The sequence below is a fragment of the Somniosus microcephalus genome, unplaced genomic scaffold (genome assembly GCF_052327205.1).
Source record: "Somniosus microcephalus isolate GS21.2 unplaced genomic scaffold, FLI_Smic_1.0 unresolved_chr1, whole genome shotgun sequence".
In the NCBI taxonomy this organism is placed as follows: Eukaryota; Metazoa; Chordata; class Chondrichthyes; order Squaliformes; family Somniosidae; genus Somniosus; species Somniosus microcephalus.
In genome coordinates this window covers 147,344,369-147,365,092 of record NW_028225179.1, presented here as the reverse complement: position 1 = coordinate 147,365,092, position 20,724 = coordinate 147,344,369, and the positions used below count along the sequence as shown (strand labels likewise).

The 20,724-nt window shown below is 44.7% G+C and overlaps 3 protein-coding genes across 3 annotated transcripts; all 3 read right to left on the bottom strand.

The window, feature by feature from the left end:
• Nucleotides 1-177: 177 nt before the first annotated feature.
• On the bottom strand, nt 178-1,253 carry LOC147096214 (tumor necrosis factor-like). Its single transcript, XM_085974119.1, has 2 exons — nt 1,193-1,253; nt 178-587 (listed from the first exon to the last, which is right to left on the bottom strand). The coding sequence occupies exons 1-2, from the start codon at nt 1,242-1,244 to the stop codon at nt 178-180; spliced, it is 462 nt and encodes a 153-aa protein (XP_085830245.1). The 5' UTR covers nt 1,245-1,253.
• An 8,194-nt stretch (nt 1,254-9,447) lies between these two features.
• LOC147096213 (tumor necrosis factor-like) lies at nt 9,448-12,196 on the bottom strand. Its single transcript, XM_085974118.1, has 3 exons — nt 11,979-12,196; nt 10,463-10,542; nt 9,448-9,857 (listed from the first exon to the last, which is right to left on the bottom strand). The coding sequence occupies exons 1-3, from the start codon at nt 12,194-12,196 to the stop codon at nt 9,448-9,450; spliced, it is 708 nt and encodes a 235-aa protein (XP_085830244.1).
• Nucleotides 12,197-18,891: 6,695 nt separating this feature from the next.
• Nucleotides 18,892-19,966, bottom strand: LOC147096212 (tumor necrosis factor-like). The gene is made up of 2 exons (XM_085974117.1): nt 19,906-19,966; nt 18,892-19,301 (listed from the first exon to the last, which is right to left on the bottom strand). The coding sequence occupies exons 1-2, from the start codon at nt 19,955-19,957 to the stop codon at nt 18,892-18,894; spliced, it is 462 nt and encodes a 153-aa protein (XP_085830243.1). The 5' UTR covers nt 19,958-19,966.
• Between the last annotated feature and the right edge of the window lie 758 nt (nt 19,967-20,724).

Sequence of the window (20,724 nt, the reverse complement as noted above, 5' to 3'; positions counted from 1 at the left end):
AACACATTTGATATTTTCTCCCGCAACAAGTCTCTCAATAAAATAGCGGAGACATTAGTGTCTTTGTCCATAAGTGCCGGATAGGACAATGTGCCCTGAACACTTTCACTGTATTTCAATTGGAAGTTCTCGATCAGTCATCATTGCTCGTCATTCGCAAGAAGAAACTCGAACTCCTCACAACGCGAATATTCCAAAGAAGCTCTTTCCTTGGGCGGAGTCTACACATCCCAGTGCCTCCTCACTAACCCTGGAGAAGATCTGATCTCCCGCATCAAACTCAAATACGGCTCCCTGGTAGGAGGTCTTGTACCAGGGGTCTCCGTGTTGGCCGTAGTGGCAGGCCGACTTGGTGGCTTTCAGCAGCAAGGTTTCCTCCGGATAGCTCGACGAGAGCTTGGCGAGTTCGTGGCTCAGAAAGATGCTCTTGTCCCGGCATCCCTTGCTGTAGAAGACCACCTGGGCGTAGACAAAGTACTGACCAGGGGTGGTGATGACCAGACTGTTGTCCCTGAACTCCACCCCCTCGGCGAAGGTGGAGTCCGCATCATTCTGCCAAATCACCTTTCCTTTGTGGGTTGAAGAAGCTGAGGGGAGAGAGAGAGGGAACATCGTAAGGATGGAATAAAGAAAAAAGACAGCTGGCATTTCTATAGCGCCTTTCACATCTCAGAACGTTCCTAAGCGCTTTACAGCCAATGAAATAGTTTTGAACAGTAGTCACTGCTGTACTGTAGGAAACACGGCAGGCAATTTGCGCACAGCAAGCTCCCACAAACAGCAATGTGATAGTGACCAGATACCCTGTTCTGGTGATGTTGATTGAGGGATAAATATTGACCAGGACTGATTGCTATCCAGTGAATTCTGTGCCATGTGAGAACAAGATTGGGTTTGGATCATAGGCTCACTGCAATGAAATAGCCCACTGCCACTCTCAGCTCACACATCAAGAATGAGCACTTTAGTGATGGGCTGAGACCTCCTGCCACCCGGGAATTCAGAGAATGATGCAGCACACAAGGAGGCCATTTGACTTATCGTGCCCATGCCGGCTCATTGGTAGAGCTAGCCAATTAATCCCACTCCCCCTGTTTTTCCCCCAGAGCCCTGCAAATTGTTCCTGTGCTACAGTGGGAGTGGCTACCTTCAAGACACGGAGTTATTAATAACGTTAAGAATAGCCTCGTACCTGTCAGGTGAGCTGCGATTTTTCCCCTCGGGTCGTTTCCCACCTGCTTCATGAGAGGAGGCAGACCTGGAAAAGAAAGGCTGGACACTCAGTCGCTATCATGATGTCCATGTAACAAAAACTGACTGACAACGAGAGAGAGAGAGATAGAGCGAGAGAGAGATAATGAGATTGATAGAGAGATGGAGAGACAGAGTGATAGAGAGAGAGGGAGAGAGGGAGAGATAGAGATAGAGAGATGGAGTGAGAGAAATGGAGAGATAGAGAGTGAGATTAATAGATAGATGGAGAGAGAGATTGATAGAGAGAGAGATGGAGAGAGGGAGATATAGAGAGATGGAGAGAGAGATCGAGGTAGAGAGAGATAGCGAGCGAGAAATAGAGAAAGAGAGATAGATAGTGAGATTGATATATTGATAGGTATTGATGGAGAGACCTAGAGATGGAGAGATAGGGAAATTGAAAGAGAGGGGGAGATAGAGAGACAAAGAGAGAGAGAGAGATTGATAGAGAGAGAGAGGGAGAGTTTGATATAGCTAAAAAGATTGATGGTGAGAGAGAGATTGTTGGAGAGAGAGCGATTGTTGGAGAGGGCACTCACCACTGTTAATAGCGACGTTTGCCAGGGGCGAATGATTCCCTAAATCCTGGAATCGGGCAGTCTCAGACTTCCGTGTTACCACCTTCAGACAAAAAACAAGGAAAGCGATTAAAATGTGAAATTCACCCCAAATATCCATGAAACACTTGGCGACCTTCAGTACAAAGGTTCAAGCCGGATCTACAGGCAGCTTATGAGCATTACACAGAGACACTGGGGCTGCCCAGACTCGGGCTGACTCTCACACTCCACAATGACAGCAGAGAAAGAGTTTCTCAGAGCACTGACTGCTGCTCACGAAATCGCTCGGCTAAAGCGGAATGAAATGCAGGATTGAGGATTGAATCGCTGCAACTTGCCAATACAGAGCGCGCCCAGTTGTTGAGAGCAGCAAAAGTCAACACCTGGATCAACTGGTTAAACACAGATTATTGTTTCACAGCTGGAACAGCGGAGGCAAGCTCTGAAATAACTCCCCAGCTTTACACCACACTTAAAGCAGCCTCTCCGAGGATTGAAAGGATACTGGGGAAAGGCAACACGGCGGAATTTGATCTCGCTTTTCCAAAGTAAAGCTACGCACCTGGTTTGAAGGTAGAACTCCAAGTTGACAGAGTAAGAGGTAGGAAGACACAGCCAGCAAGCCCAGAACAGCCATCGCACAGAGAGCCGGCCAGAAACAGCTCCTCTTCGAGTCTGACTGTCTGACCAGAACCACTCCTCCATTCTCAATGTCCAGCATCTTCTGCTCACTACTCATGGTCTCTGGTGTCAGTCGGAGCTTTGTTGGGACCAGCCGTCTGTCTCTCAGCTCTCTCAGTGCTTTGTGTCCCTGCAGCTACACACCAGCTCTATATAAAGATCAGGCCAACACCACCGGCAACCGTGATGCAATGGAGCAGGAAATACCCAGCTTAATGCTGCGGCAATTGGAAAAAACACAACTTCTCCTGAGCTGAGTGTGCTCATGATGCGAGCCCGGATCAGCCTAACTTTCACTCAATGTACAAATAGCCAGTCAGTTTCGCAAAGTTCTCCTGAAACTTTAACAAAACCAAAAGTGGACACAAATCTCTGCCCCAAATACCAATGCGTCATTAAAAATGAAAGAGAGAAAAAAGATAGAAGGTTATCAGGAGATTTAAAAAATTAAGATAAAAACGAAAGAACTTCCATTTCTATAGCGCCTCTCACGAACTTTCAGTGTCCCAACGCGCTTTACAGCCGATTAAATATTTTTTGAAGAGTTGTCACTGTTGTAATGTAGGAGACAAGAAAGCAATTTGCGCACAGCAAGATCCCAGAAACAGCAATGAGATAAATGAGTAGATCATCTGTTTTGGTGATTTTGGTTGAAGGATAAATATTGGCCAGGATACAAGGTCAGGAAGGATATACCGGCATTGGAGGGATTGCGGCACAGATTCGCCAGAATTAGATCAGGGTTTACAGGGTTAAACATAAGAACATAAGAAATATGAGCAGGAGTCGGCCATTTGGCCCCTCGAGCCTGCTCCGCCATTTAATGAGATCCTGGCTGATCAGATCTTGGGCTCAGCTCCATTTCCCTGCCCGCTCCCCGTAACCCTTCACTCCCTCATTGTTCAAAAATCTCTCTATCTCCATTAGGAGGACAGCTTGCATAAACTAGGCTTGTGTTACCTTGAGTATAAGAGATTGAGGGGTGATCTGATCGAGGTGTTTAAAATGTAAAAGGATCCGATGGAGTAGAAACAGAGAAACTATTTCTGCTGGTGGAGGATTCAAGAACAAGAGGACATCATCTTAAAATTAGAGTGAGGCTGTTCAGGGGTGATGTGAGGATGCACTTTTTACACAAAGGATAGTGGAAATCGGGAACTCTCTTCCCCAGAGGCTATGGATTCTGGGGGGCAATTGTAGCTCTCAGGACTGAGATTGACAGATGTTTGTTGGGTAAGGGTATCAAGGGATATGGAGCAAAGGTGGGTAAATGGAGTTGAGATATAGATCAGCCAGGATCTGACTGAATGGCAGAACTGGCCCAAGGAGCTGAATGGTCTCCTCCTGTTGCTGTGTTCCTATGTTCCAGGTGATCTTGACCATGCAGTATTACTCTACATCTAACCGTGTTAACTCTTACCTGGGACAGTAATGATATTTTTTTATTTGTTTGGGGATGTGGGCATCGCTGGCAAGGCCAGCATTTACTGCCCATCTCAAATTGCCCTGGAGAATGTGGTGGTGTGCTTCCTTCTTGAAGCGCTGCAGTCCATGTGGTGAAGGTGCTCCCACAGTGCTGTTAGTGAGGGATTTCCTGGATTTTGACCCAGTGACGATGAAGGATCGGTGATATTCTTCTAAGTCAGGATTGTTTGTGACTTGGAGGGGAACTTGGAGGTGGTGGTGTTCCCATGCACCTGCTGCCCTTGTCCTTCTAGGTGGTAGAGGTCGCGGGTTTGGGAGGTGCTGACATGGAAGCCTTGGTGAGTTGCTGCACTGCAACTTGTAGATGGTATACACTGCAGGCACGGTGCGCTGGTGGTGGAGGGAGTGAATGTTTAAGGTGGTGGATGGGTGCCAATCAAGCAGGATGCTTTGTCCTGGAGTGTTGTTGGAGCTGCACTCATGCAGGCGAGTGGAGAGTATTGCATCACGCTCCTGACTTGTGTCTTGTAGATGGTGGAAATGCTTTGCGGAGTCAGGAGGTGAGACACTCACTGCAGAATAATCAGCCTCTGACCTGGGCATAATGGATTAGCATCAGAAGGACTTTATCTACATTTAACCCTTACAGTACTTCCCTAGGATTTAGAAAGAAAGTTCATCCCAACTATAGCCTGATTCACCTCAAATAATGTAAGTGTCCTTTCTCTGACTCTCTCTTGTCCAAAAACAATGTTCTTCAATCTGCTTTCTAGAAATGGGGAAGTAAATTATTAATCAATGTTTTTTTTCATTTTACACAGTGAACAGTTAATTCCCAGAAAGCGAAGGAGTTAGTATGAAGCCTAACAGATCTTAGAGTTAATCCAACAGAGGTACTATTTCCTCTTGGTGGGGGTGTCCAAAGCAAGGAGACATAATTTTAATTTAGAGGCTGGCCAATCAGGAGTGAAATCAGGAAACACTTCTTCACACAAAGGGTAGTGGAAATCTGAAACTTTATCCCCAAATAGCTATGGATTATTGGTCAATTGAAACTTCAAAAACTGAGGTCGATAGAGTTTTGCTAGCTAAGGGTATCAAGGGATATGAAGCAAACGTGGATAAATGATGTTAAGATACAGATCAGACATTGAATGGCAGAATAGTTTCAAGTGGCTGATTGGTCTTCTCCTCTTCCCATGCTCCTAATGTCTGGGAATTAAATGGACAGAAAATCAAGCAATGCACTGTTGCAAGACAAAGTTCAGCCCCCATGTCTCTTTTTCAAAGAGTGTCATGGGATTTTTCACATGCACCTGAACCATCTAGGGCTTTGGTTTAATGGCTCATCTGAAATACGACAACTCTGACAGTGCAGCGCTCCCTCAGCACTGCACTGAAATGTCAGCCTAGATTATCATTCTTACATTGGGATCTGGATTGGATGAGTGAAGAAAGAACATGCTTTATATAGCAACATTAATGACCTCAGGAAATCCCAAAGTGCTTTACAGCCAATTAAGTACTTTGAAGTGTCGTCACTGTTGTAAAGTAGGAAATGCAGCAGCCACTTGGTGCACAGCAAGCTCCCACAAACAACAATGAGATAATTACCAGATAATCTGTTTTGGTGATGTTGATTGAGGGATAAATATTGCCCAGGATACCCACATAATCATAGAATCATAGAAAGGCTACAGCACAGCAAGAGGCCATAAATCCCATCAAGCCTATGCCGGCTCACTGCAAGAGCATCAGCTAGTCCCACTCCACCGCCCTTTCCCCGCAGCCCTGCAAATTATATTCCTTCAGGAACTTAGCCAATTCCATTTGAAAGCCACGATTGAATTTGCCTCCACCATCCTTTCAATCAGAGAATTCCTGATCATAAGCACTTGCTGTGCAAAAAAGATTTTCCTCATGTCGCCTTTGCTTTTTTCTGCCAATCTCCTTGAATATGTGTCCTCTGGTTCTCCAGCCTTCCACCAATGGGAAAAGTTTCTCTCTATCTGCGCTGTTTAGACCCCTCATGATTTTGAACCCCTCTGTCAAATCTCCTCTCAATCTTCTCTGCCCTAAGGAGAACAAACCCACCTTCTCCAGTCTATCCACGTAACTAAAGTCCCACATCCCTGGAATAATTCTCATAAATCTTCTCTGTACTGTCTCTAAGGCCTTCACATCATTCCTAAAGTGTGATGACCAGAATTGGACACAATACTCCAGTTGAGGCCAAACCAGTGTTTTATTAAGGTTCAGCATAATTTCCACAATTTTGTACTCTATACCTCTATTTATGAAGCACAGGATCACATATGCTTTTTTTAACCACTTCCTCAACCAGCCCGGCCACCTTCAATGATTTGTGTACATATACCCCCAGGTCACTCTGCACATCCTTTAGAATTGTACCTTTCAGTTTATGTTGCCTCTCCTCGTTTTCCTACCAAAATGTATCACTTCGCAATTTTCTGTGTTAAGTTTCATCTGCCACATGTCCGCCCACTTCACCAGCCTGACAATGATTCTTGAAGCCTATCACTGTCCTCCTCACTGTTCACTATATTTCCAAGTATTGTGTCATCTGCAAATTTTGAAATTGTGCCCTGTACACCCACGTCCAAGTCATTAATATATAGCAAGAAAAGCAGTGGTCCTAGCACCGACCCCTGGGAACACCACTGTATACCTTCCTCCAATCCAATAAACAACTGTTCACCACTAATCTCTGTATCCTGTCTCTTGCCAATGTTGTATCTATGCTGCCACTGTCGCTGTTGTTCCACGGACTTCAAATTTGCTGGCAAGCATATTATGCGGCAATTTATCTAACGCCTTTTGGAAATCCATGTACATCATATCAACCGCATTGCCCTCATCAACCCACTCTGTTACCTCAGCGAAAAACTCAATCAAGTTAGTTAAACATGACTTGCCTTTAACAAATCCATGCTGGCTTTCCTTAATTAATCCACACTTGTCCAAGTGATTGTTAATTTTGTCCCGGATTATCATTTCTAAAAGCTTCCCCACTACTGGGAGAACCCCATTGCTCTTATTCAAAAGAGTGCCGTGGAATCTTTTGTGTCCACCCGAGAGGGCAGACAGGGCTTTGGTTTAACATCTTATCCAAAAGACGGCACCTCCAACAGTGCAGTGCTCCATCTGTACTGGCACTGGTGTGTCAGGAGGGATTGCGGGCTCAAGTCTCTGGAGAGGGACTTGAACTCACACCCTTCTGACTCAGAGGCGAGAGGTGTGACCCATTGAGACAATGCTGAGGAGAGTAAGCTGTCCAAGACACAGCAACAGGAAATTGGAAAGATAAAAAGTGTGTAAATTCTGAAAGCAGTCTTAAATGCTGAGCTATTTCTGTCCGGCCATTGAGGGTTGGAGAATTGAGCGGGGGAGCTGTGCTGGTGGAACAATCAGTGAGCCAGCTGGTTTGGCTATGAGTAAAGCAAGTTGTGAATGGTGACATTGTGATGACTATCAGTCCCCTCCTGTTCGATATTGAAGATCGTACCCACCTTTAAATTCCTTTAATTCAGCCCCCATTGCCCTCTCAGGCCCAAGTCAGCAGTTTGTACAACTTATTGACCAAACCCAACACAGCAGATCTCCTAAATCCAGTAAGCAATTATCTCCTGCATCTATCTTCATTGACTTATGGAGTCGGGGAGGAAGTTCCTACAGTTGGTTCTTTAATTAGAGGCATACCCGGAACTGTCATCTCACACAGCGAAAACCCATGACCTGCAAAATTACACAGTGAAGGCCCCTAACCTGTCACCTCACACAGATTCCCAATCTACTGACCCTCTCTCAAATTCCCAATCTCCTGATACTCTCTCAGATTTCTAATCTGCTGATCCTCTCTCAGGTTCCCAATCGACTGATCCCCTCTCTCATATTCCCAACCTTCTGATCCCCCCCTTTCAGATTCCCAATATACTGATCCTCTCCTAACTCCAGTAAGCAATTATCTCTTGCATCTATCTTCATTGACTTATGGAGTCGGGGAGGAATTTCCTACAGTTGGTTCTTTAATTAGAGGCATACCAGGAACTGTCACCTCACACAGAGAAGGCCCCTAACCTGTCACTTCACACGGATTCCCAATCTACTGACCCTCTCTCAAGTTCCCAATCTCCTGATACTCTCTCAGATTTCTAATCTGCTGATCCTCTCTCAGGTTCCCAATTGACTGATCCCCTCTCTCATATTCCCAACCTTCTGATCCCCCCCTCTCAGATTCCCAATCTACTGATCCTCTCTCAGATTCCCAATCTACTGATCCTCTCTCATATTCCCAATCTACTGATCCCTCTCTCAGATTCCCAATATACTGATCCTCTCTCATATTCTGAATCTACTGATCCCTCTCGCAGATTCCCAATCTACTGATCCTCTCTCAGATTTCCAATCTAATGATCCTCTATCTGAATTGCAGGTTGTAAACTAATAAAATTCCTTCCCTCAACTGAAATCATTTTTCATGAAAAGCACTGAATGGAAAACAACGTGCAATAATTAGACAGAATCATTTCATGTCATTAAAATATTTTATTCAATCCCATCCAACAGCTCACCAGTAAATAATATAAATAATATAAATAAATAATATAAATAATTAATTAATAAATATATTTAAATAATAACTTAAATCCGTCAGAAACATCCTAAACTTGACAGTATTTATGCCACTGAAAGACATCTTTAAAACAGATGTCACATTTTTCCACAAAACATATATTTCTGGCAATCCGCCACAATTAATATTCAACAGTTGAACATTCCAGATTATATTCTGGGGGACGATTTTCGTAGTGTTGTAGAATACTCTTTTTTCTTTTTAATTGGTTAAGTGTCGACCCATCACACTCTAGAAAAGTAGTATCCCGTGTAAAGATGACCAATCGGGTTGTAGAGGTGGAAAGCCAGTTGACTGCTGGGAGCTTGGCTGACCATCATCGCCAAACAGAAAACTCAGGGACTTTCGACCAATATCATCACTGAAGGTCCACGGAGATAGTATAGACATATTGGAACAGACATAGATGGCAAGGCAGAGCCCATACACTTCAAGGACCAATAACTGATCACACGGGTTAACCAGTCTGAATATCAGAACTGATTCCCCACTTGTTAGCTCTTGGGTTTGTCTAATTACTCTCTCCCTGAGGAGTACCAGCTTAAATAACATTAATAACAATAAATATCAAGTAATTTAAGGAGATTCACAGAATCTCTCTGATCAATAACGGTCTGTGTTGGCCATGACCCTGGAATGGCAGAGGTGAAAGGTCAGTGTGATCACCCACCGCACTACCCAATCCTCCAACCTCAACACATTTGATATTTTCTCCCACAACAAGTCTCTCAATAAAATAGCGCAGACATTAGTCTCTTTGTCCCATTAGTGCCGGATAGGACAATGTGCCCTGAACACTTTCCACTGTATTTCAATTGGAAGTTCTCGATCAGTCATCATTGCTCGTCATTCGCAAGAAGAAACTCGAACTCCTCACAACGCGAATATTCCAAAGAAGCTCTTTCCTTGGGCGGAGTCTACATATCCCAGTGCCTCCTCACTAACCCTGGAGAAGATCTGATCTCCCGCATCAAACTCAAATACAGCTCCCTGGTAGGAGGTCTTGTACCAGGGCTCTCCATGTTGGCCGTAGTGGCAGGCCGACTTGGTGGCTTTCAGCAGCAAGGTTTCCTCCGGATAGCTCGACGAGAGCTTGGCGAGTTCGTGGCTCAGAAAGATGCTCTTGTCCCGGCATCCCTTGCTGTAGAAGACCACCTGGGTGTAGACAAAGTACTGACCAGGGGTGGTGATGACCAGACTGTTGTCCCTGAACTCCACCCCCTCGGCGAAGGTGGAGTCCGCATCATTCTGCCAAATCACCTTTCCTTTGTGGGTTGAAGAAGCTGAGGGGAGAGAGAGAGGGAACATCGTAAGGATGGAATAAAGAAAAAAGACAGCTGGCATTTCTATAGCGCCTTTCATATCTCAGAACGTTGCTAAGCGCTTTACAGCCAATGAAATAGTTTTGAAGAGTAGTCACTGTTGTACTGTAGGAAACACGGCAGGCAATTTGCGCACAGCAAGCACCCACAAACAGCAATGTGATAGTGACCAGATACCCTGTTCTGGTGATGTTGATTGAGGGATAAATATTGACCAGGACTGATTGCTATCCAGTGAATTCTGTGCCATGTGAGAACAAGATTGGGTTTGGATCATAGGCTCACTGCAATGAAATAGCCCACTGCCACTCTCAGCTCACACATCAAGAATGAGCACTTTAGTGATGGGCTGAGACCTCCTGCCACCCGGGGATTCAGAGAATGATGCAGCACACAGGAAGGCCATTTGACTTATCGTGCCCATGCCAGCTCATTGGTAGAGTTAGCCAATTAATCCCAATCCCTCTGCTTTTTCCCCAGAGCACTGCAAATTGTTCCTCTGCTACAGTGGGAGTGGCTACCTTCAGGACACGGAGTTAATAATAACGTTAAGAATAGCCTCATACCTGTCAGGTGAGCTGCGATTTTTCCCCTCGGGTCGTTCCCCACCTGCTTCATGAGAGGAGGCAAACCTGGAGAAGAAAGGCTGGACACTCAGTCGCTATCATGATGTACATGCAACAAAAACTGACTGACAACGAGAGAGAGAGAGATAGAGAGAGAGAGAGATAATGAGATTGATAGAGAGATGGAGAGACAGAGTGATAGAGAGAGATGGAGAGAGGGAGAGATAGAGATAGAGAGAGAGATGGAGTGAGAGAGATGGAGAGATAGATAGTGAGCTTGTAGAAAATATCAGTGCATAAGGGAGAATTTCTACCCAAAATTCACAAAAATATGCCCTGAATTCAGAAGTTTGAATGACGACCAAAAACTCCCATACAGACTAGGGGAACAGATTAATTGTGTAACCTTAGCGGCACACTATGTTACAGCTTGCCATAAACAGAGGGACAACCATTAAATCTAAGAAAAGAGTATATACCAATTATATGAATGTATATTTATACACTCAGGGATATATCTGTTTATACACTGTATGGATAGACCTGCGTTTATGTGTTCAACCATAAATGTTTTTCGATGCTTTGGCAACATAAGATGTACCTTGTCATGCCAATAAAGCGATTTGAATTGAATTGAATTGAATTGGAGAGAGAGATTGATAGAGAGAGAGATGGAGAGAGGGAGATATAGAGAGATGGAGAGAGCGATCGAGGTAGAGAGAGATAGCGAGCGAGAAATCGAGAAAGAGAGATAGATAGTGAGATTGATATATTGATAGGTATTGATGGAGAGACCTAGAGATGGAGAGATAGGGAAATTGAAAGAGAGGGGGAAATAGAGAGACAAAGAGAGAGAGAGAGATTGATAGGGAGAGATTGATAGAGAGAGAGGGGGAGAGTTTGATATAGCTAAAAAGATTGATGGTGAGAGAGAGATTGTTGGAGAGAGAGCGATTGTTGGAGAGGGCACTCACCACTGTTAATAGCGACGTTTGCCAGGGGCGAATGATTCCCTAAATCCTGGAATCGGGCAGTCTCAGACTTCCGTGTTACCACCTTCAGACAGAAAACAAGGAAAGCGATTAAAATGTGAAGTTCACCCCAAATGTCCATGAAACACATGGCGACCTTCAGTACAAAGGTTCAAGCCGGATCTACAGGCAGCTTATGAGCATTACACAGAGACACTGGGGCTGTCCAGACTCGGGCTGACTCTCACACTCCACATTGACAGCAGAGAAAGAGTTTCTCAGAGCACTGACTGCTGCTCACTAAATCGCTCGGCTAAAGCGGAATGAAATGCAGGATTGAGGATTGAATCGCTGCATCTTGCCAATACAGAGCGCGCCCAGGTGTTGAGAGCAGCAAAAGTCAACACCTGGATCAACTGGTTAAACACAGATTATTGTTTCACAGCTGGAACAGCGGAGGCAAGCTCTGAAATAACTCCCCAGCTTTACACCACACTTAAAGCAGCCTCTCCGAGGACTGAAAGGAAACCGGGGAAAGGCAACACGGCGGAATTTGATCTCGCTTTTCCAAGGTAGAGCTACGCACCTGGTTTGAAGGTAGAACTCCAAGTTGACAGAGTAAGAGGTAGGAAGACACAGCCAGCAAGCCCAGAACAGCCATCGCACAGAGAGCTGGCCAGAAACAGCTCCTCTTCGAGTCTGACGGTCTGACCAGAACCACTCCTCCACTCTCAATGTCCAGCATCTTCTGCTCACTACTCATGGTCTCTGGTGTCAGTCGGAGCTTTGTTGGGACCAGCCGTCTGTCTCTCAGCTCTCTCAGTGCTTTGTGTCCCTGCAGCTACACACCAGCTCTATATAAAGATCAGGCCAACACCACCGGCAACCGTGATGCAATGGAGCAGGAAATACCCAGCTTAATGCTGCGGCAATTGGAAAAAACACAACTTCTCCTGAGCTGAGTGTGCTCATGATGCGAGCCCGGATCAGCCTAACTTTCACTCAATGTACAAATAGCCAGTCAGTTTCGCAAAGTTCTCCTGAAACTTTAACAAAACCAAAAGTGGACACAAATCTCTGCCCCATTTTCTAAATGTATTTACACGGTACCAATGCGTCATTAAAAATGAAGGAGAGAAAAAAGATAGAAGGTTATCAGGAGATTAAACAAATTAAGATAAAAACGAAAGAACTTTCATTTCTCTCGCGCCTCTCACGAACTTTCAGTGTCCCAACGCGCTTTACAGCCGATTAAATACTTTTTGAAGAGTTGTCACTGTTGTAATGTAGGAGACAAGAAAGCAGTTTGCGCACAGCAAGATCCCAGAAACAGCAATGAGATAAATGAGTAGATCATCTGTTTTGGTGATTTTGGTTGAAGGATAAATATTGGCCAGGATACAAGGTCAGGAAGGATATACCGGCATTGGAGGGATTGCGGCACAGATTCGCCAGAATTAGATCAGGGTTTACAGGGTTAAACATAAGAACATAAGAAATATGAGCAGGAGTCGGCCATTTGGCCCCTCGAGCCTGCTCCGCCATTTAATGAGATCCTGGCTGATCAGATCTTGGGCTCAGCTCCATTTCCCTGCCCGCTCCCCATAACCCTTCACTCCCTCATTGTTCAAAAATCTCTCTATCTCCATTAGGAGGACAGCTTGCATAAACTAGGCTTGTGTTACCTTGAGTATAAGAGATTGAGGGGTGATCTGATCGAGGTGTTTAACATGTAAAAGGATCCGATGGGGCAGAAACAGAGAAACTATTTCTGCTGGTGGAGGATTCAAGAACAAGAGGACATCATCTTAAAATTAGAGTGAGGCTGTTCAGGGGTGATGTGAGGATGCACTTTTCACACAAAGGATAGTGGAAATCGGGAACTCTCTTCCCCAGAGGCTATGGATTCTGGGGGGCAATTGGAGCTCTCAAGACTGAGATTGACAGATGTTTGTTGGGTAAGGGTATCAAGGGATATGGAGCAAAGGTGGGTAAATGGAGTTGAGATATAGATCAGCCAGGATCTGACTGAATGGCAGAACTGGCCCAAGGAGCTGAATGGCCTCCTCCTGTTCCTGTGTTCCTATGTTCCAGGTGATCTTGACCAGGCAGTATTACTCTACATCTAGCCTGCGTTAACTCTTACCTGGGACAGTAATGATATTTTTTTCATTCATTCTGGGATGTGGGCATCGCTGGCAAGGCCAGCATTTACTGCCCATCTCAAATTGCCCTGGAGAATGTGGTGGTGAGCTTCCTTCTTGAAGCGCTGCAGTCCATGTGGTGAAGGTGCTCCCACAGTGCTGTTAGTGAGGGATTTCCTGGATTTTGACCCAGTGACGATGAAGGATCGGTGATATTCTTCTAAGTCAGGATTGTTTGTGACTTGGAGGGGAACTTGGAGGTGGTGGTGTTCCCATGCACCTGCTGCCCTTGTCCTTCTAGGTGGTAGAGGTCGCGGGTTTGGGAGGTGCTGACATGGAAGCCTTGGTGAGTTGCTGCACTGCAACTTGTAGATGGTATACACTGCAGGCACGGTGCGCTGGTGGTGGAGGGAGTGAATGTTTAAGGTGGTGGATGGGTGCTAATCAAGCAGGATGCTTTGTCCTGGAGTGTTGTTGGAGCTGCACTCATGCAGGCGAGTGGAGAGTATTGCATCACGCTCGTGACTTGTGTCTTGTAGATGGTGGAAATGCTTTGCGGAGTCAGGAGGTGAGACACTCACTGCAGAATAATCAGCCTCTGACCTGGGCATAATGGATTAGCAGCAGAAGGACTTTATCTACATTTAACCCTTACAGTACTTCCCTAGGATTTAGAAAGAAAGTTCATCCCAACTATAGCCTGATTCACCTCAAATAATATAAGTGTCCTTTCTCTGACTCTCTCTTGTCCAAAAACAATGTTCTTCAATCTGCTTTCTAGAAATGGGGAAGTAAATTATTAATCAATGTTTTTTTTCATTTTACACAGTGAACAGTTAATTCCCAGAAAGCGAAGGAGTTAGTATGAAGCCTAACAGATCTTAGAGTTAATCCAACAGAGGTACTATTTCCTCTTGGTGGGGGTGTCCAAAGCAAGGAGACATAATTTTAATTTAGAGGCTGGCCAATCAGGAGTGAAATCAGGAAACACTTCTTCACACAAAGGGTTGTGGAAATCTGAAACTTTATCCCCAAATGGCTGTGGATTATTGGTCAATTGAAACTTCAAAAACTGAGGTCGATAGAGTTTTGCTAGCTAAGGGTATCAAGGGATATGAAGCAAACGTGGATAAATGATGTTAAGATACAGATCAGACATTGAATGGCAGAATAGTTTCAAGTGGCTGATTGGTCTTCTCCTCTTCCCATGCTCCTAATGTCTGGGAATTAAATGGACAGAAAATCAAGCAATGCACTGTTGCAAGACAAAGTTCAGCCCCCATGTCTCTTTTTCAAAGAGTGTCATGGGATTTTTCACATGCACCTGAACCAACTAGGGCTTTGGTTTAATGGCTCATCTGAAATACGACAACTCTGACAGTGCAGCGCTCCCTCAGCACTGCACTGAAATGTCAGCCTAGATTATCATTCTTACATTGGGATCTGGATTGGATGAGTGAAGAAAGAACATGCTTTATATAGCAACATTAATGACCTCAGGAAATCCCAAAGTGCTTTACAGCCAATTAAGTACTTTGAAGTGTCGTCACTGTTGTAAAGTAGGAAATGCAGCAGCCACTTGGTGCACAGCAAGCTCCCACAAACAACAATGAGATAATTACCAGATAATCTGTTTTGGTGATGTTGATTGAGGGATAAATATTGCCCAGGACACCCACATAATCATAGAATCATAGAAAGGCTACAGCACAGCAAGAGGCCATAAATCCCATCAAGCCTATGCCGGCTCACTGCAAGAGCATCAGCTAGTCCCACTCCACTGCCCTTTCCCCGCAGCCCTGCAAATTATATTCCTTCAGGAACTTATCGAATTCCATTTTGAAAGCCACGATTGAATTTGCATCCACCAGCCTTTCAATCAGAGAATTCCAGATCATAAGCATTCGCTGTGCAAAAAAGTTTTTCCTCACGCCGCCTTTGGTTTTTCTGCCAATCAGCTTGAATCTGTGTCCTCTGGTTCTCCAGCCTTCCACCAATGGGAAAAGTTTCTCTCTCTCTACGCTGTTTAGACCCCTCATGATTTTGAACCCCTCTGTCAAATCTCCTCTCAATCTTCTCCGCTCCAAGGAGAACAAACCCACCTTCTCCAGTCTATCCACGTAACTAAAGTCCCACATCCCTGGAATAATTCTCATAAATCTTCTCTGTACTGTCTCTAAGGCCTTCACATCCTTCCTAAAGTGCGATGCCCAGAATTGGACACAATACTCCAGTTGAGGCCAAACCAGTGTTTTATTAAGGTTCACCATAATTTCCACAATTTTGTACTCTATACCTCTATTTATGAAGCACAGGATCACATCTGCTTTTTTTTAACCGCTTCCTCAACCAGCCCTGCCACCTTCAATGATTTGTATACATATACCCCCAGGTCACTCTGCACATCCTTTAGAATTGTACCTTTCAGTTAATGTTGCCTCTCCTCCTTTTCCTACCAAAATGTATCACTTTGCAATATTCTGTGTTAAATTTCATCTGCCACATGTCCGCCCACTTTACCAGCCTGTCTGTAATTCTTGAAGCCTATCACTGTCCTCCTCACTGTTCACTATATTTCCAAGTATTGTGTCATCAGCAAATTTTGAAATTGTGCCCTATACAACCACGTCCAAGTCATTAATATATAGCAAGAAAAGCAGTGGTCCTAGCACCGACCCCTGGGGAACACCACTGTAAACCTTCCTCCAATCCGATAAACAACTGTTCACCACTACTCTCTGTATCCTGTCTCTTGCCAATGTTGTATCCATGCTGCCACTGTCGCTGTTGTTCCACGGGCTTCAAATTTGCTGGCAAGCATATTATGCGGCAATTTATCTAACGCCTTTTGGAAGTCCATGTACATCATATCAACTGCATTGCCCTCATCAAGCCACTCTGTTACCTCAACGAAAAACTCAATCAAGTTAGTTAAACATGACTTGCCGTTAACAAATCCATGCTTTCTTTCCTTAATTAATCCACACTTGTCCAAGTGATTGTTAATTTTGAATTATCATTTCTAAAAGCTTCCCCACTACTGGGAGAATCACATTGCTCTTATTCAAAATAGTGCCGTGGAATCATTTGCGTCCACCCGAGAGGGCAGACAGGGCTTTGGTTTAACATCTTATCCAAAAGACGGCACCTCCAACAGTGCAGCACTCCCTCAGTACTGGCACTGGTGTGTCAGGAAGGATTGTGGGCTCAAGTCTCTGGAGAGGGACTTGAACTCTCGCCCTTCTGACTCAGAGGCGAGAGGTATGACCCATTGAGACAATGCTGAGGAGAGTAACCTGTCCCAGACACAGCAACAGCAAATTGGAAAGATAAAAAGTGTGTAAATTCTGAAAGCAGCCTTAAATGCTGAGCTATTTCTGTCTGGCCAGTGAGGGTTGGAGAAGTGAGCGGGGGTGCTGTGCTAGAGGAACAATCAGTGAGCCAGCTGGTTTGGCCATGAGTAAAGCAAGTTGTGAATGGTGACATTGTGATGACTATCAGTCCCCTCCTGTTCGATGTTGAAGATCGTACCCACCTTTAAATTCCTTTAATTCAGCCCCCGTTGCCCTCTCAGGCCCAAGTCAGCAGTTTGTACAATTTAATGACTAAACCCAATACAGCAGATCTCCTAACTCCAGTAAGCAATTATATCCTGCACCTATCTTCATTGACTTATGGAGTTGGGGAGGAATTTCCTACAGTTGGTTCTTTAATTAGAGGCATACCAGGAACTGTCATCTCACACAGAGAAGGCCCCTAACCTGTCACTTCACACGGATTCCCAATCTACTGACCCTCTCTCAAATTCTCAATCTCCTGATATTCTCTCAGATTACTAATCTGCTGATCCTCTCTCAGATGCCCAATCTACTGACCCTCTCTCAAGTTCCGAATCTACTGATACTCTCTCAGATTTCTAATCTGCTGATCATCTCTCAGCTTCCCAATCGACTGATCCCCTCTCTCATATTCCCAACCTTCTGTTCCCCCCCTCTCAGATTCCCAATCTACTGATCCTCTCTCAGATTCCCAATCTACTGATCCCTCTCTCAGATTCCCAATCTACTGATCCTCTCTCATATTCCGAATCTAGTGATCCTCTCTCATATTCCCAATCTACTGATCCCTCTCTCATATTCTGAATCTACTGATCCTCTCTCATATTCTGAATCTACTGATCCCTCTCGCAGATTCCCAATCTACTGATCCTCTCTCAGATTTCCAATCTAATGATCCTCTATCTGAATTGCAGGTTGTAAACTAATAAAATTCCTTCCCTCAACTGAAATCATTTTTCATGAAAAGCACTGAATGGAAACCAACGTGCAATAATTAGACAGAATCATTTCATGTCATTAAAATATTTTATTCAATCCCATCCAACAGCTCACCAGTAAATAATATAAATAATATAAATAAATCAATTAATAAATATATTTAAATAATAACTTAAATCCATCAGAAACATCCTAAACTTGACAGTATTTATGCCACTGAAAGACATCTTTAAAACAGATGTCACATTTTTCCATAAAACATATATTTCTGGCAATCCGCCACAATTAATATTCAACAGTTGAACATTCCAGATTATATTTTGGGGGGCAATTTTCGTAGTGTTGTAGAATACTCTTTTTTCTTTTTAATTGGTTAAGTGTCGACCCATCACACTCTAGAAAAGTAGTATCCCGTGTAAAGGTGACCAATCGGGTTGTAGAGGCGGAAAGTCAGTTGATTGCTGGGAGCTTGGCTGACCATCATCGCCAAACAGAAAACTCAGGGACTTTCCACCAATACCATCACTGAAGGCCCACGGAGATAGTATAGATATATTGGAACAGACATAGATGGCAAGGCAGAGCCCATACTCTTCAAGGACCAATAACTGATCACACGGGTTAACCAGTCTGAATATCAGAACTGATTCCCCACTTGTTAGCTCTTGGGTTTGTCTAATTACTCTCTCCCTGAGGAGTACCAGCTTAAATAACATTAATAACAATAAATATCAAGTAAATTAAGGAGTTGCACAGAATCGCTCTGCTCAATAACGGTCTGTGTTGGCCGTGACCCTGGAATGGCAGAGGTGAAAGGTCAGTGTGATCACCCACCGCACTACCCAATCCTCCAACCTCAACACATTTGATATTTTCTCCCGCAACAAGTCTCTCAATAAAATAGCGGAGACATTAGTCTCTTTGTCCCATTAGTGCCGGATAGGACAATGTGCCCTGAACACTTTCCACTGTATTTCAATTGGAAGTTCTCGATCAGTCATCATTGCTCATCATTCGCAAGAAGAAACTCGAACTCCTCACAACGCGAATATTCCAAAGAAGCTCTTTCCTTGGGCGGAGTCTACATATCCCAGTGCCTCCTCACTAACCCTGGAGAAGATCTGATCTCCCGCATCAAACTCAAATACGGCTCCCTGGTAGGAGGTCTTGTACCAGGGCTCTCCGTGTTGGCCGTAGTGGCAGGCCGACTTGGTGGCTTTCAGCAGCAGGGTTTCCTCCGGATAGCTCGACGAGAGCTTGGCGAGTTCGTGGCTCAGAAAGATGCTCTTGTCCCGGCATCCCTTGCTGTAGAAGACCACCTGGGTGTAGACAAAGTACTGACCAGGGGTGGTGATGACCAGACTGTTGTCCCTGAACTCCACCCCCTTGGTGAAGGTGGAGTCCGCATCATTCTGCCAAATCACCTTTCCTTTGTGGGTTGAAGAAGCTGAGGGGAGAGAGAGAGGGAACATCGTAAGGATGGAGTAAAGAAAAAAGACAACTGGCATTTCTGTAGCGCCTTTCACATCTCAGAACGTTCCTAAGCGCTTTACAGCCAATGAAATACTTTTGAAGAGTAGTCACTGTTGTACTGTAAGAAACACGGCTGGCAATTTGCGCACAGCGAGCTCCCACAAACAGCAATGTGATAGTGACCAGATACCCTGTTCTGGTGATGTTGATTGAGGGATAAATATTGACCAGGACTGATTGCAATCCAGTGAATTCTGTGCCATGTGAGAACAAGATTGGGTTTGGATCATAGGCTCACTGCAATGAAATAGCCCACTGCCACTTTCAGCGCACACATCAAGAATGCGCACTTTAGTGATGGGCTGAGACCTCCTGCCACCCGGGGATTCAGAGAATGATGCAGCACACAAGGAGACCATTTGACTTATCGTGCCCATGCCGGCTCATTGGTAGAGCTAGCCAATTAATCCCAATCCCTCTGCTTTTCCCCAGAGCCCTGCAAATTGTTCCTGTGGTACAGTGGGAGTGGCTACCTTCAGGACATGGAGTTATTAATAACGTTAAGAACAGCCTCCTACCTGTCAGGTGAGCTGCGATTTTCCCCCTCGGGTCGTTTCCCAATTGCTTCATGAGAGGAGGCAGACCTGGAAAAGAAAGGCCGGACACTCAGTCGCTATCATGATGTACATGCAACAAAAACTGACTGACAACGAGAGAGAGAGAGAGAGATAGTGAGATTGATAGAGAGATGGAGAGACAGAGTGAGAGAGCGAGATGGAGAGAGGGAGAGATAGAGATAGAGAGAGAGATGGAGTGAGAGAGATGGAGAGATAGATAGTGAGATTGATAGATAGATGGAGAAAGAGATGGAGAGAGGGAGAGATAGTGAGATTGATAGAGAGATGGAGAGACAGAGTGAGAGAGATAGATGGAGAGAGGGAGAGATAGAGATAGAGAGAGAGATGGAGTGAGAGAGATGGAGAGATAGATAGTGAGATTGATAGATAGATGGAGAAAGAGATGGAGAGAGGGAGAGATAGAGAGAGATTGAGAGAGAGATGGAGGTAGAGAGAGATCGCGAGCGAGAAATATGGAAAAAGAGATAGTTAGTGAGATTGATATATTGATAGGTATTGATGGAGAGACCTAGAGATGGAGAGATAGAGAATTTGATAGATAGGGAGAGAGAGAGAGAGAGAGATTAATTGAGAGAGATTGATAGAGAGAGAGGGAGAGTTTGATAGAGTTAAAAAGATTGATAGCGAGAGAGATATTGTTGTAGAGGGAGAGATTGTTGGAGAGAGAGAGATTGTTGGAGAGGGCACTCACCACTGTTAATAGCGACGTTTGCCAGGGGCGAATGATTCCCTAAATCCTGGAATCGGGCAGTCTCAGAC

Excerpts from the sequence above, each read along its gene's own strand:
- LOC147096214 (XM_085974119.1), bottom strand. The coding sequence starts at position 1,244 with ATGAAGCAGGTGGGAAACGACCCGAGGGGAAAAATCGCAGCTCACCTG. Across the intron at positions 588-1,192 it reads AATCGCAGCTCACCTGACAG|CTTCTTCAACCCACAAAGGA; the intron begins GTACGAGGCTAT and ends CTCTCCCCTCAG.
- LOC147096213 (XM_085974118.1), bottom strand. The coding sequence starts at position 12,196 with ATGAGTAGTGAGCAGAAGATGCTGGACATTGAGAGTGGAGGAGTGGTT. Across the intron at positions 10,543-11,978 it reads AAGCGAGATCAAATTCCGCC|CCTTTCTTCTCCAGGTTTGC; the intron begins GTGTTGCCTTTC and ends CTGAGTGTCCAG. Across the intron at positions 9,858-10,462 it reads AATCGCAGCTCACCTGACAG|CTTCTTCAACCCACAAAGGA; the intron begins GTATGAGGCTAT and ends CTCTCCCCTCAG.
- LOC147096212 (XM_085974117.1), bottom strand. The coding sequence starts at position 19,957 with ATGAAGCAATTGGGAAACGACCCGAGGGGGAAAATCGCAGCTCACCTG. Across the intron at positions 19,302-19,905 it reads AATCGCAGCTCACCTGACAG|CTTCTTCAACCCACAAAGGA; the intron begins GTAGGAGGCTGT and ends CTCTCCCCTCAG.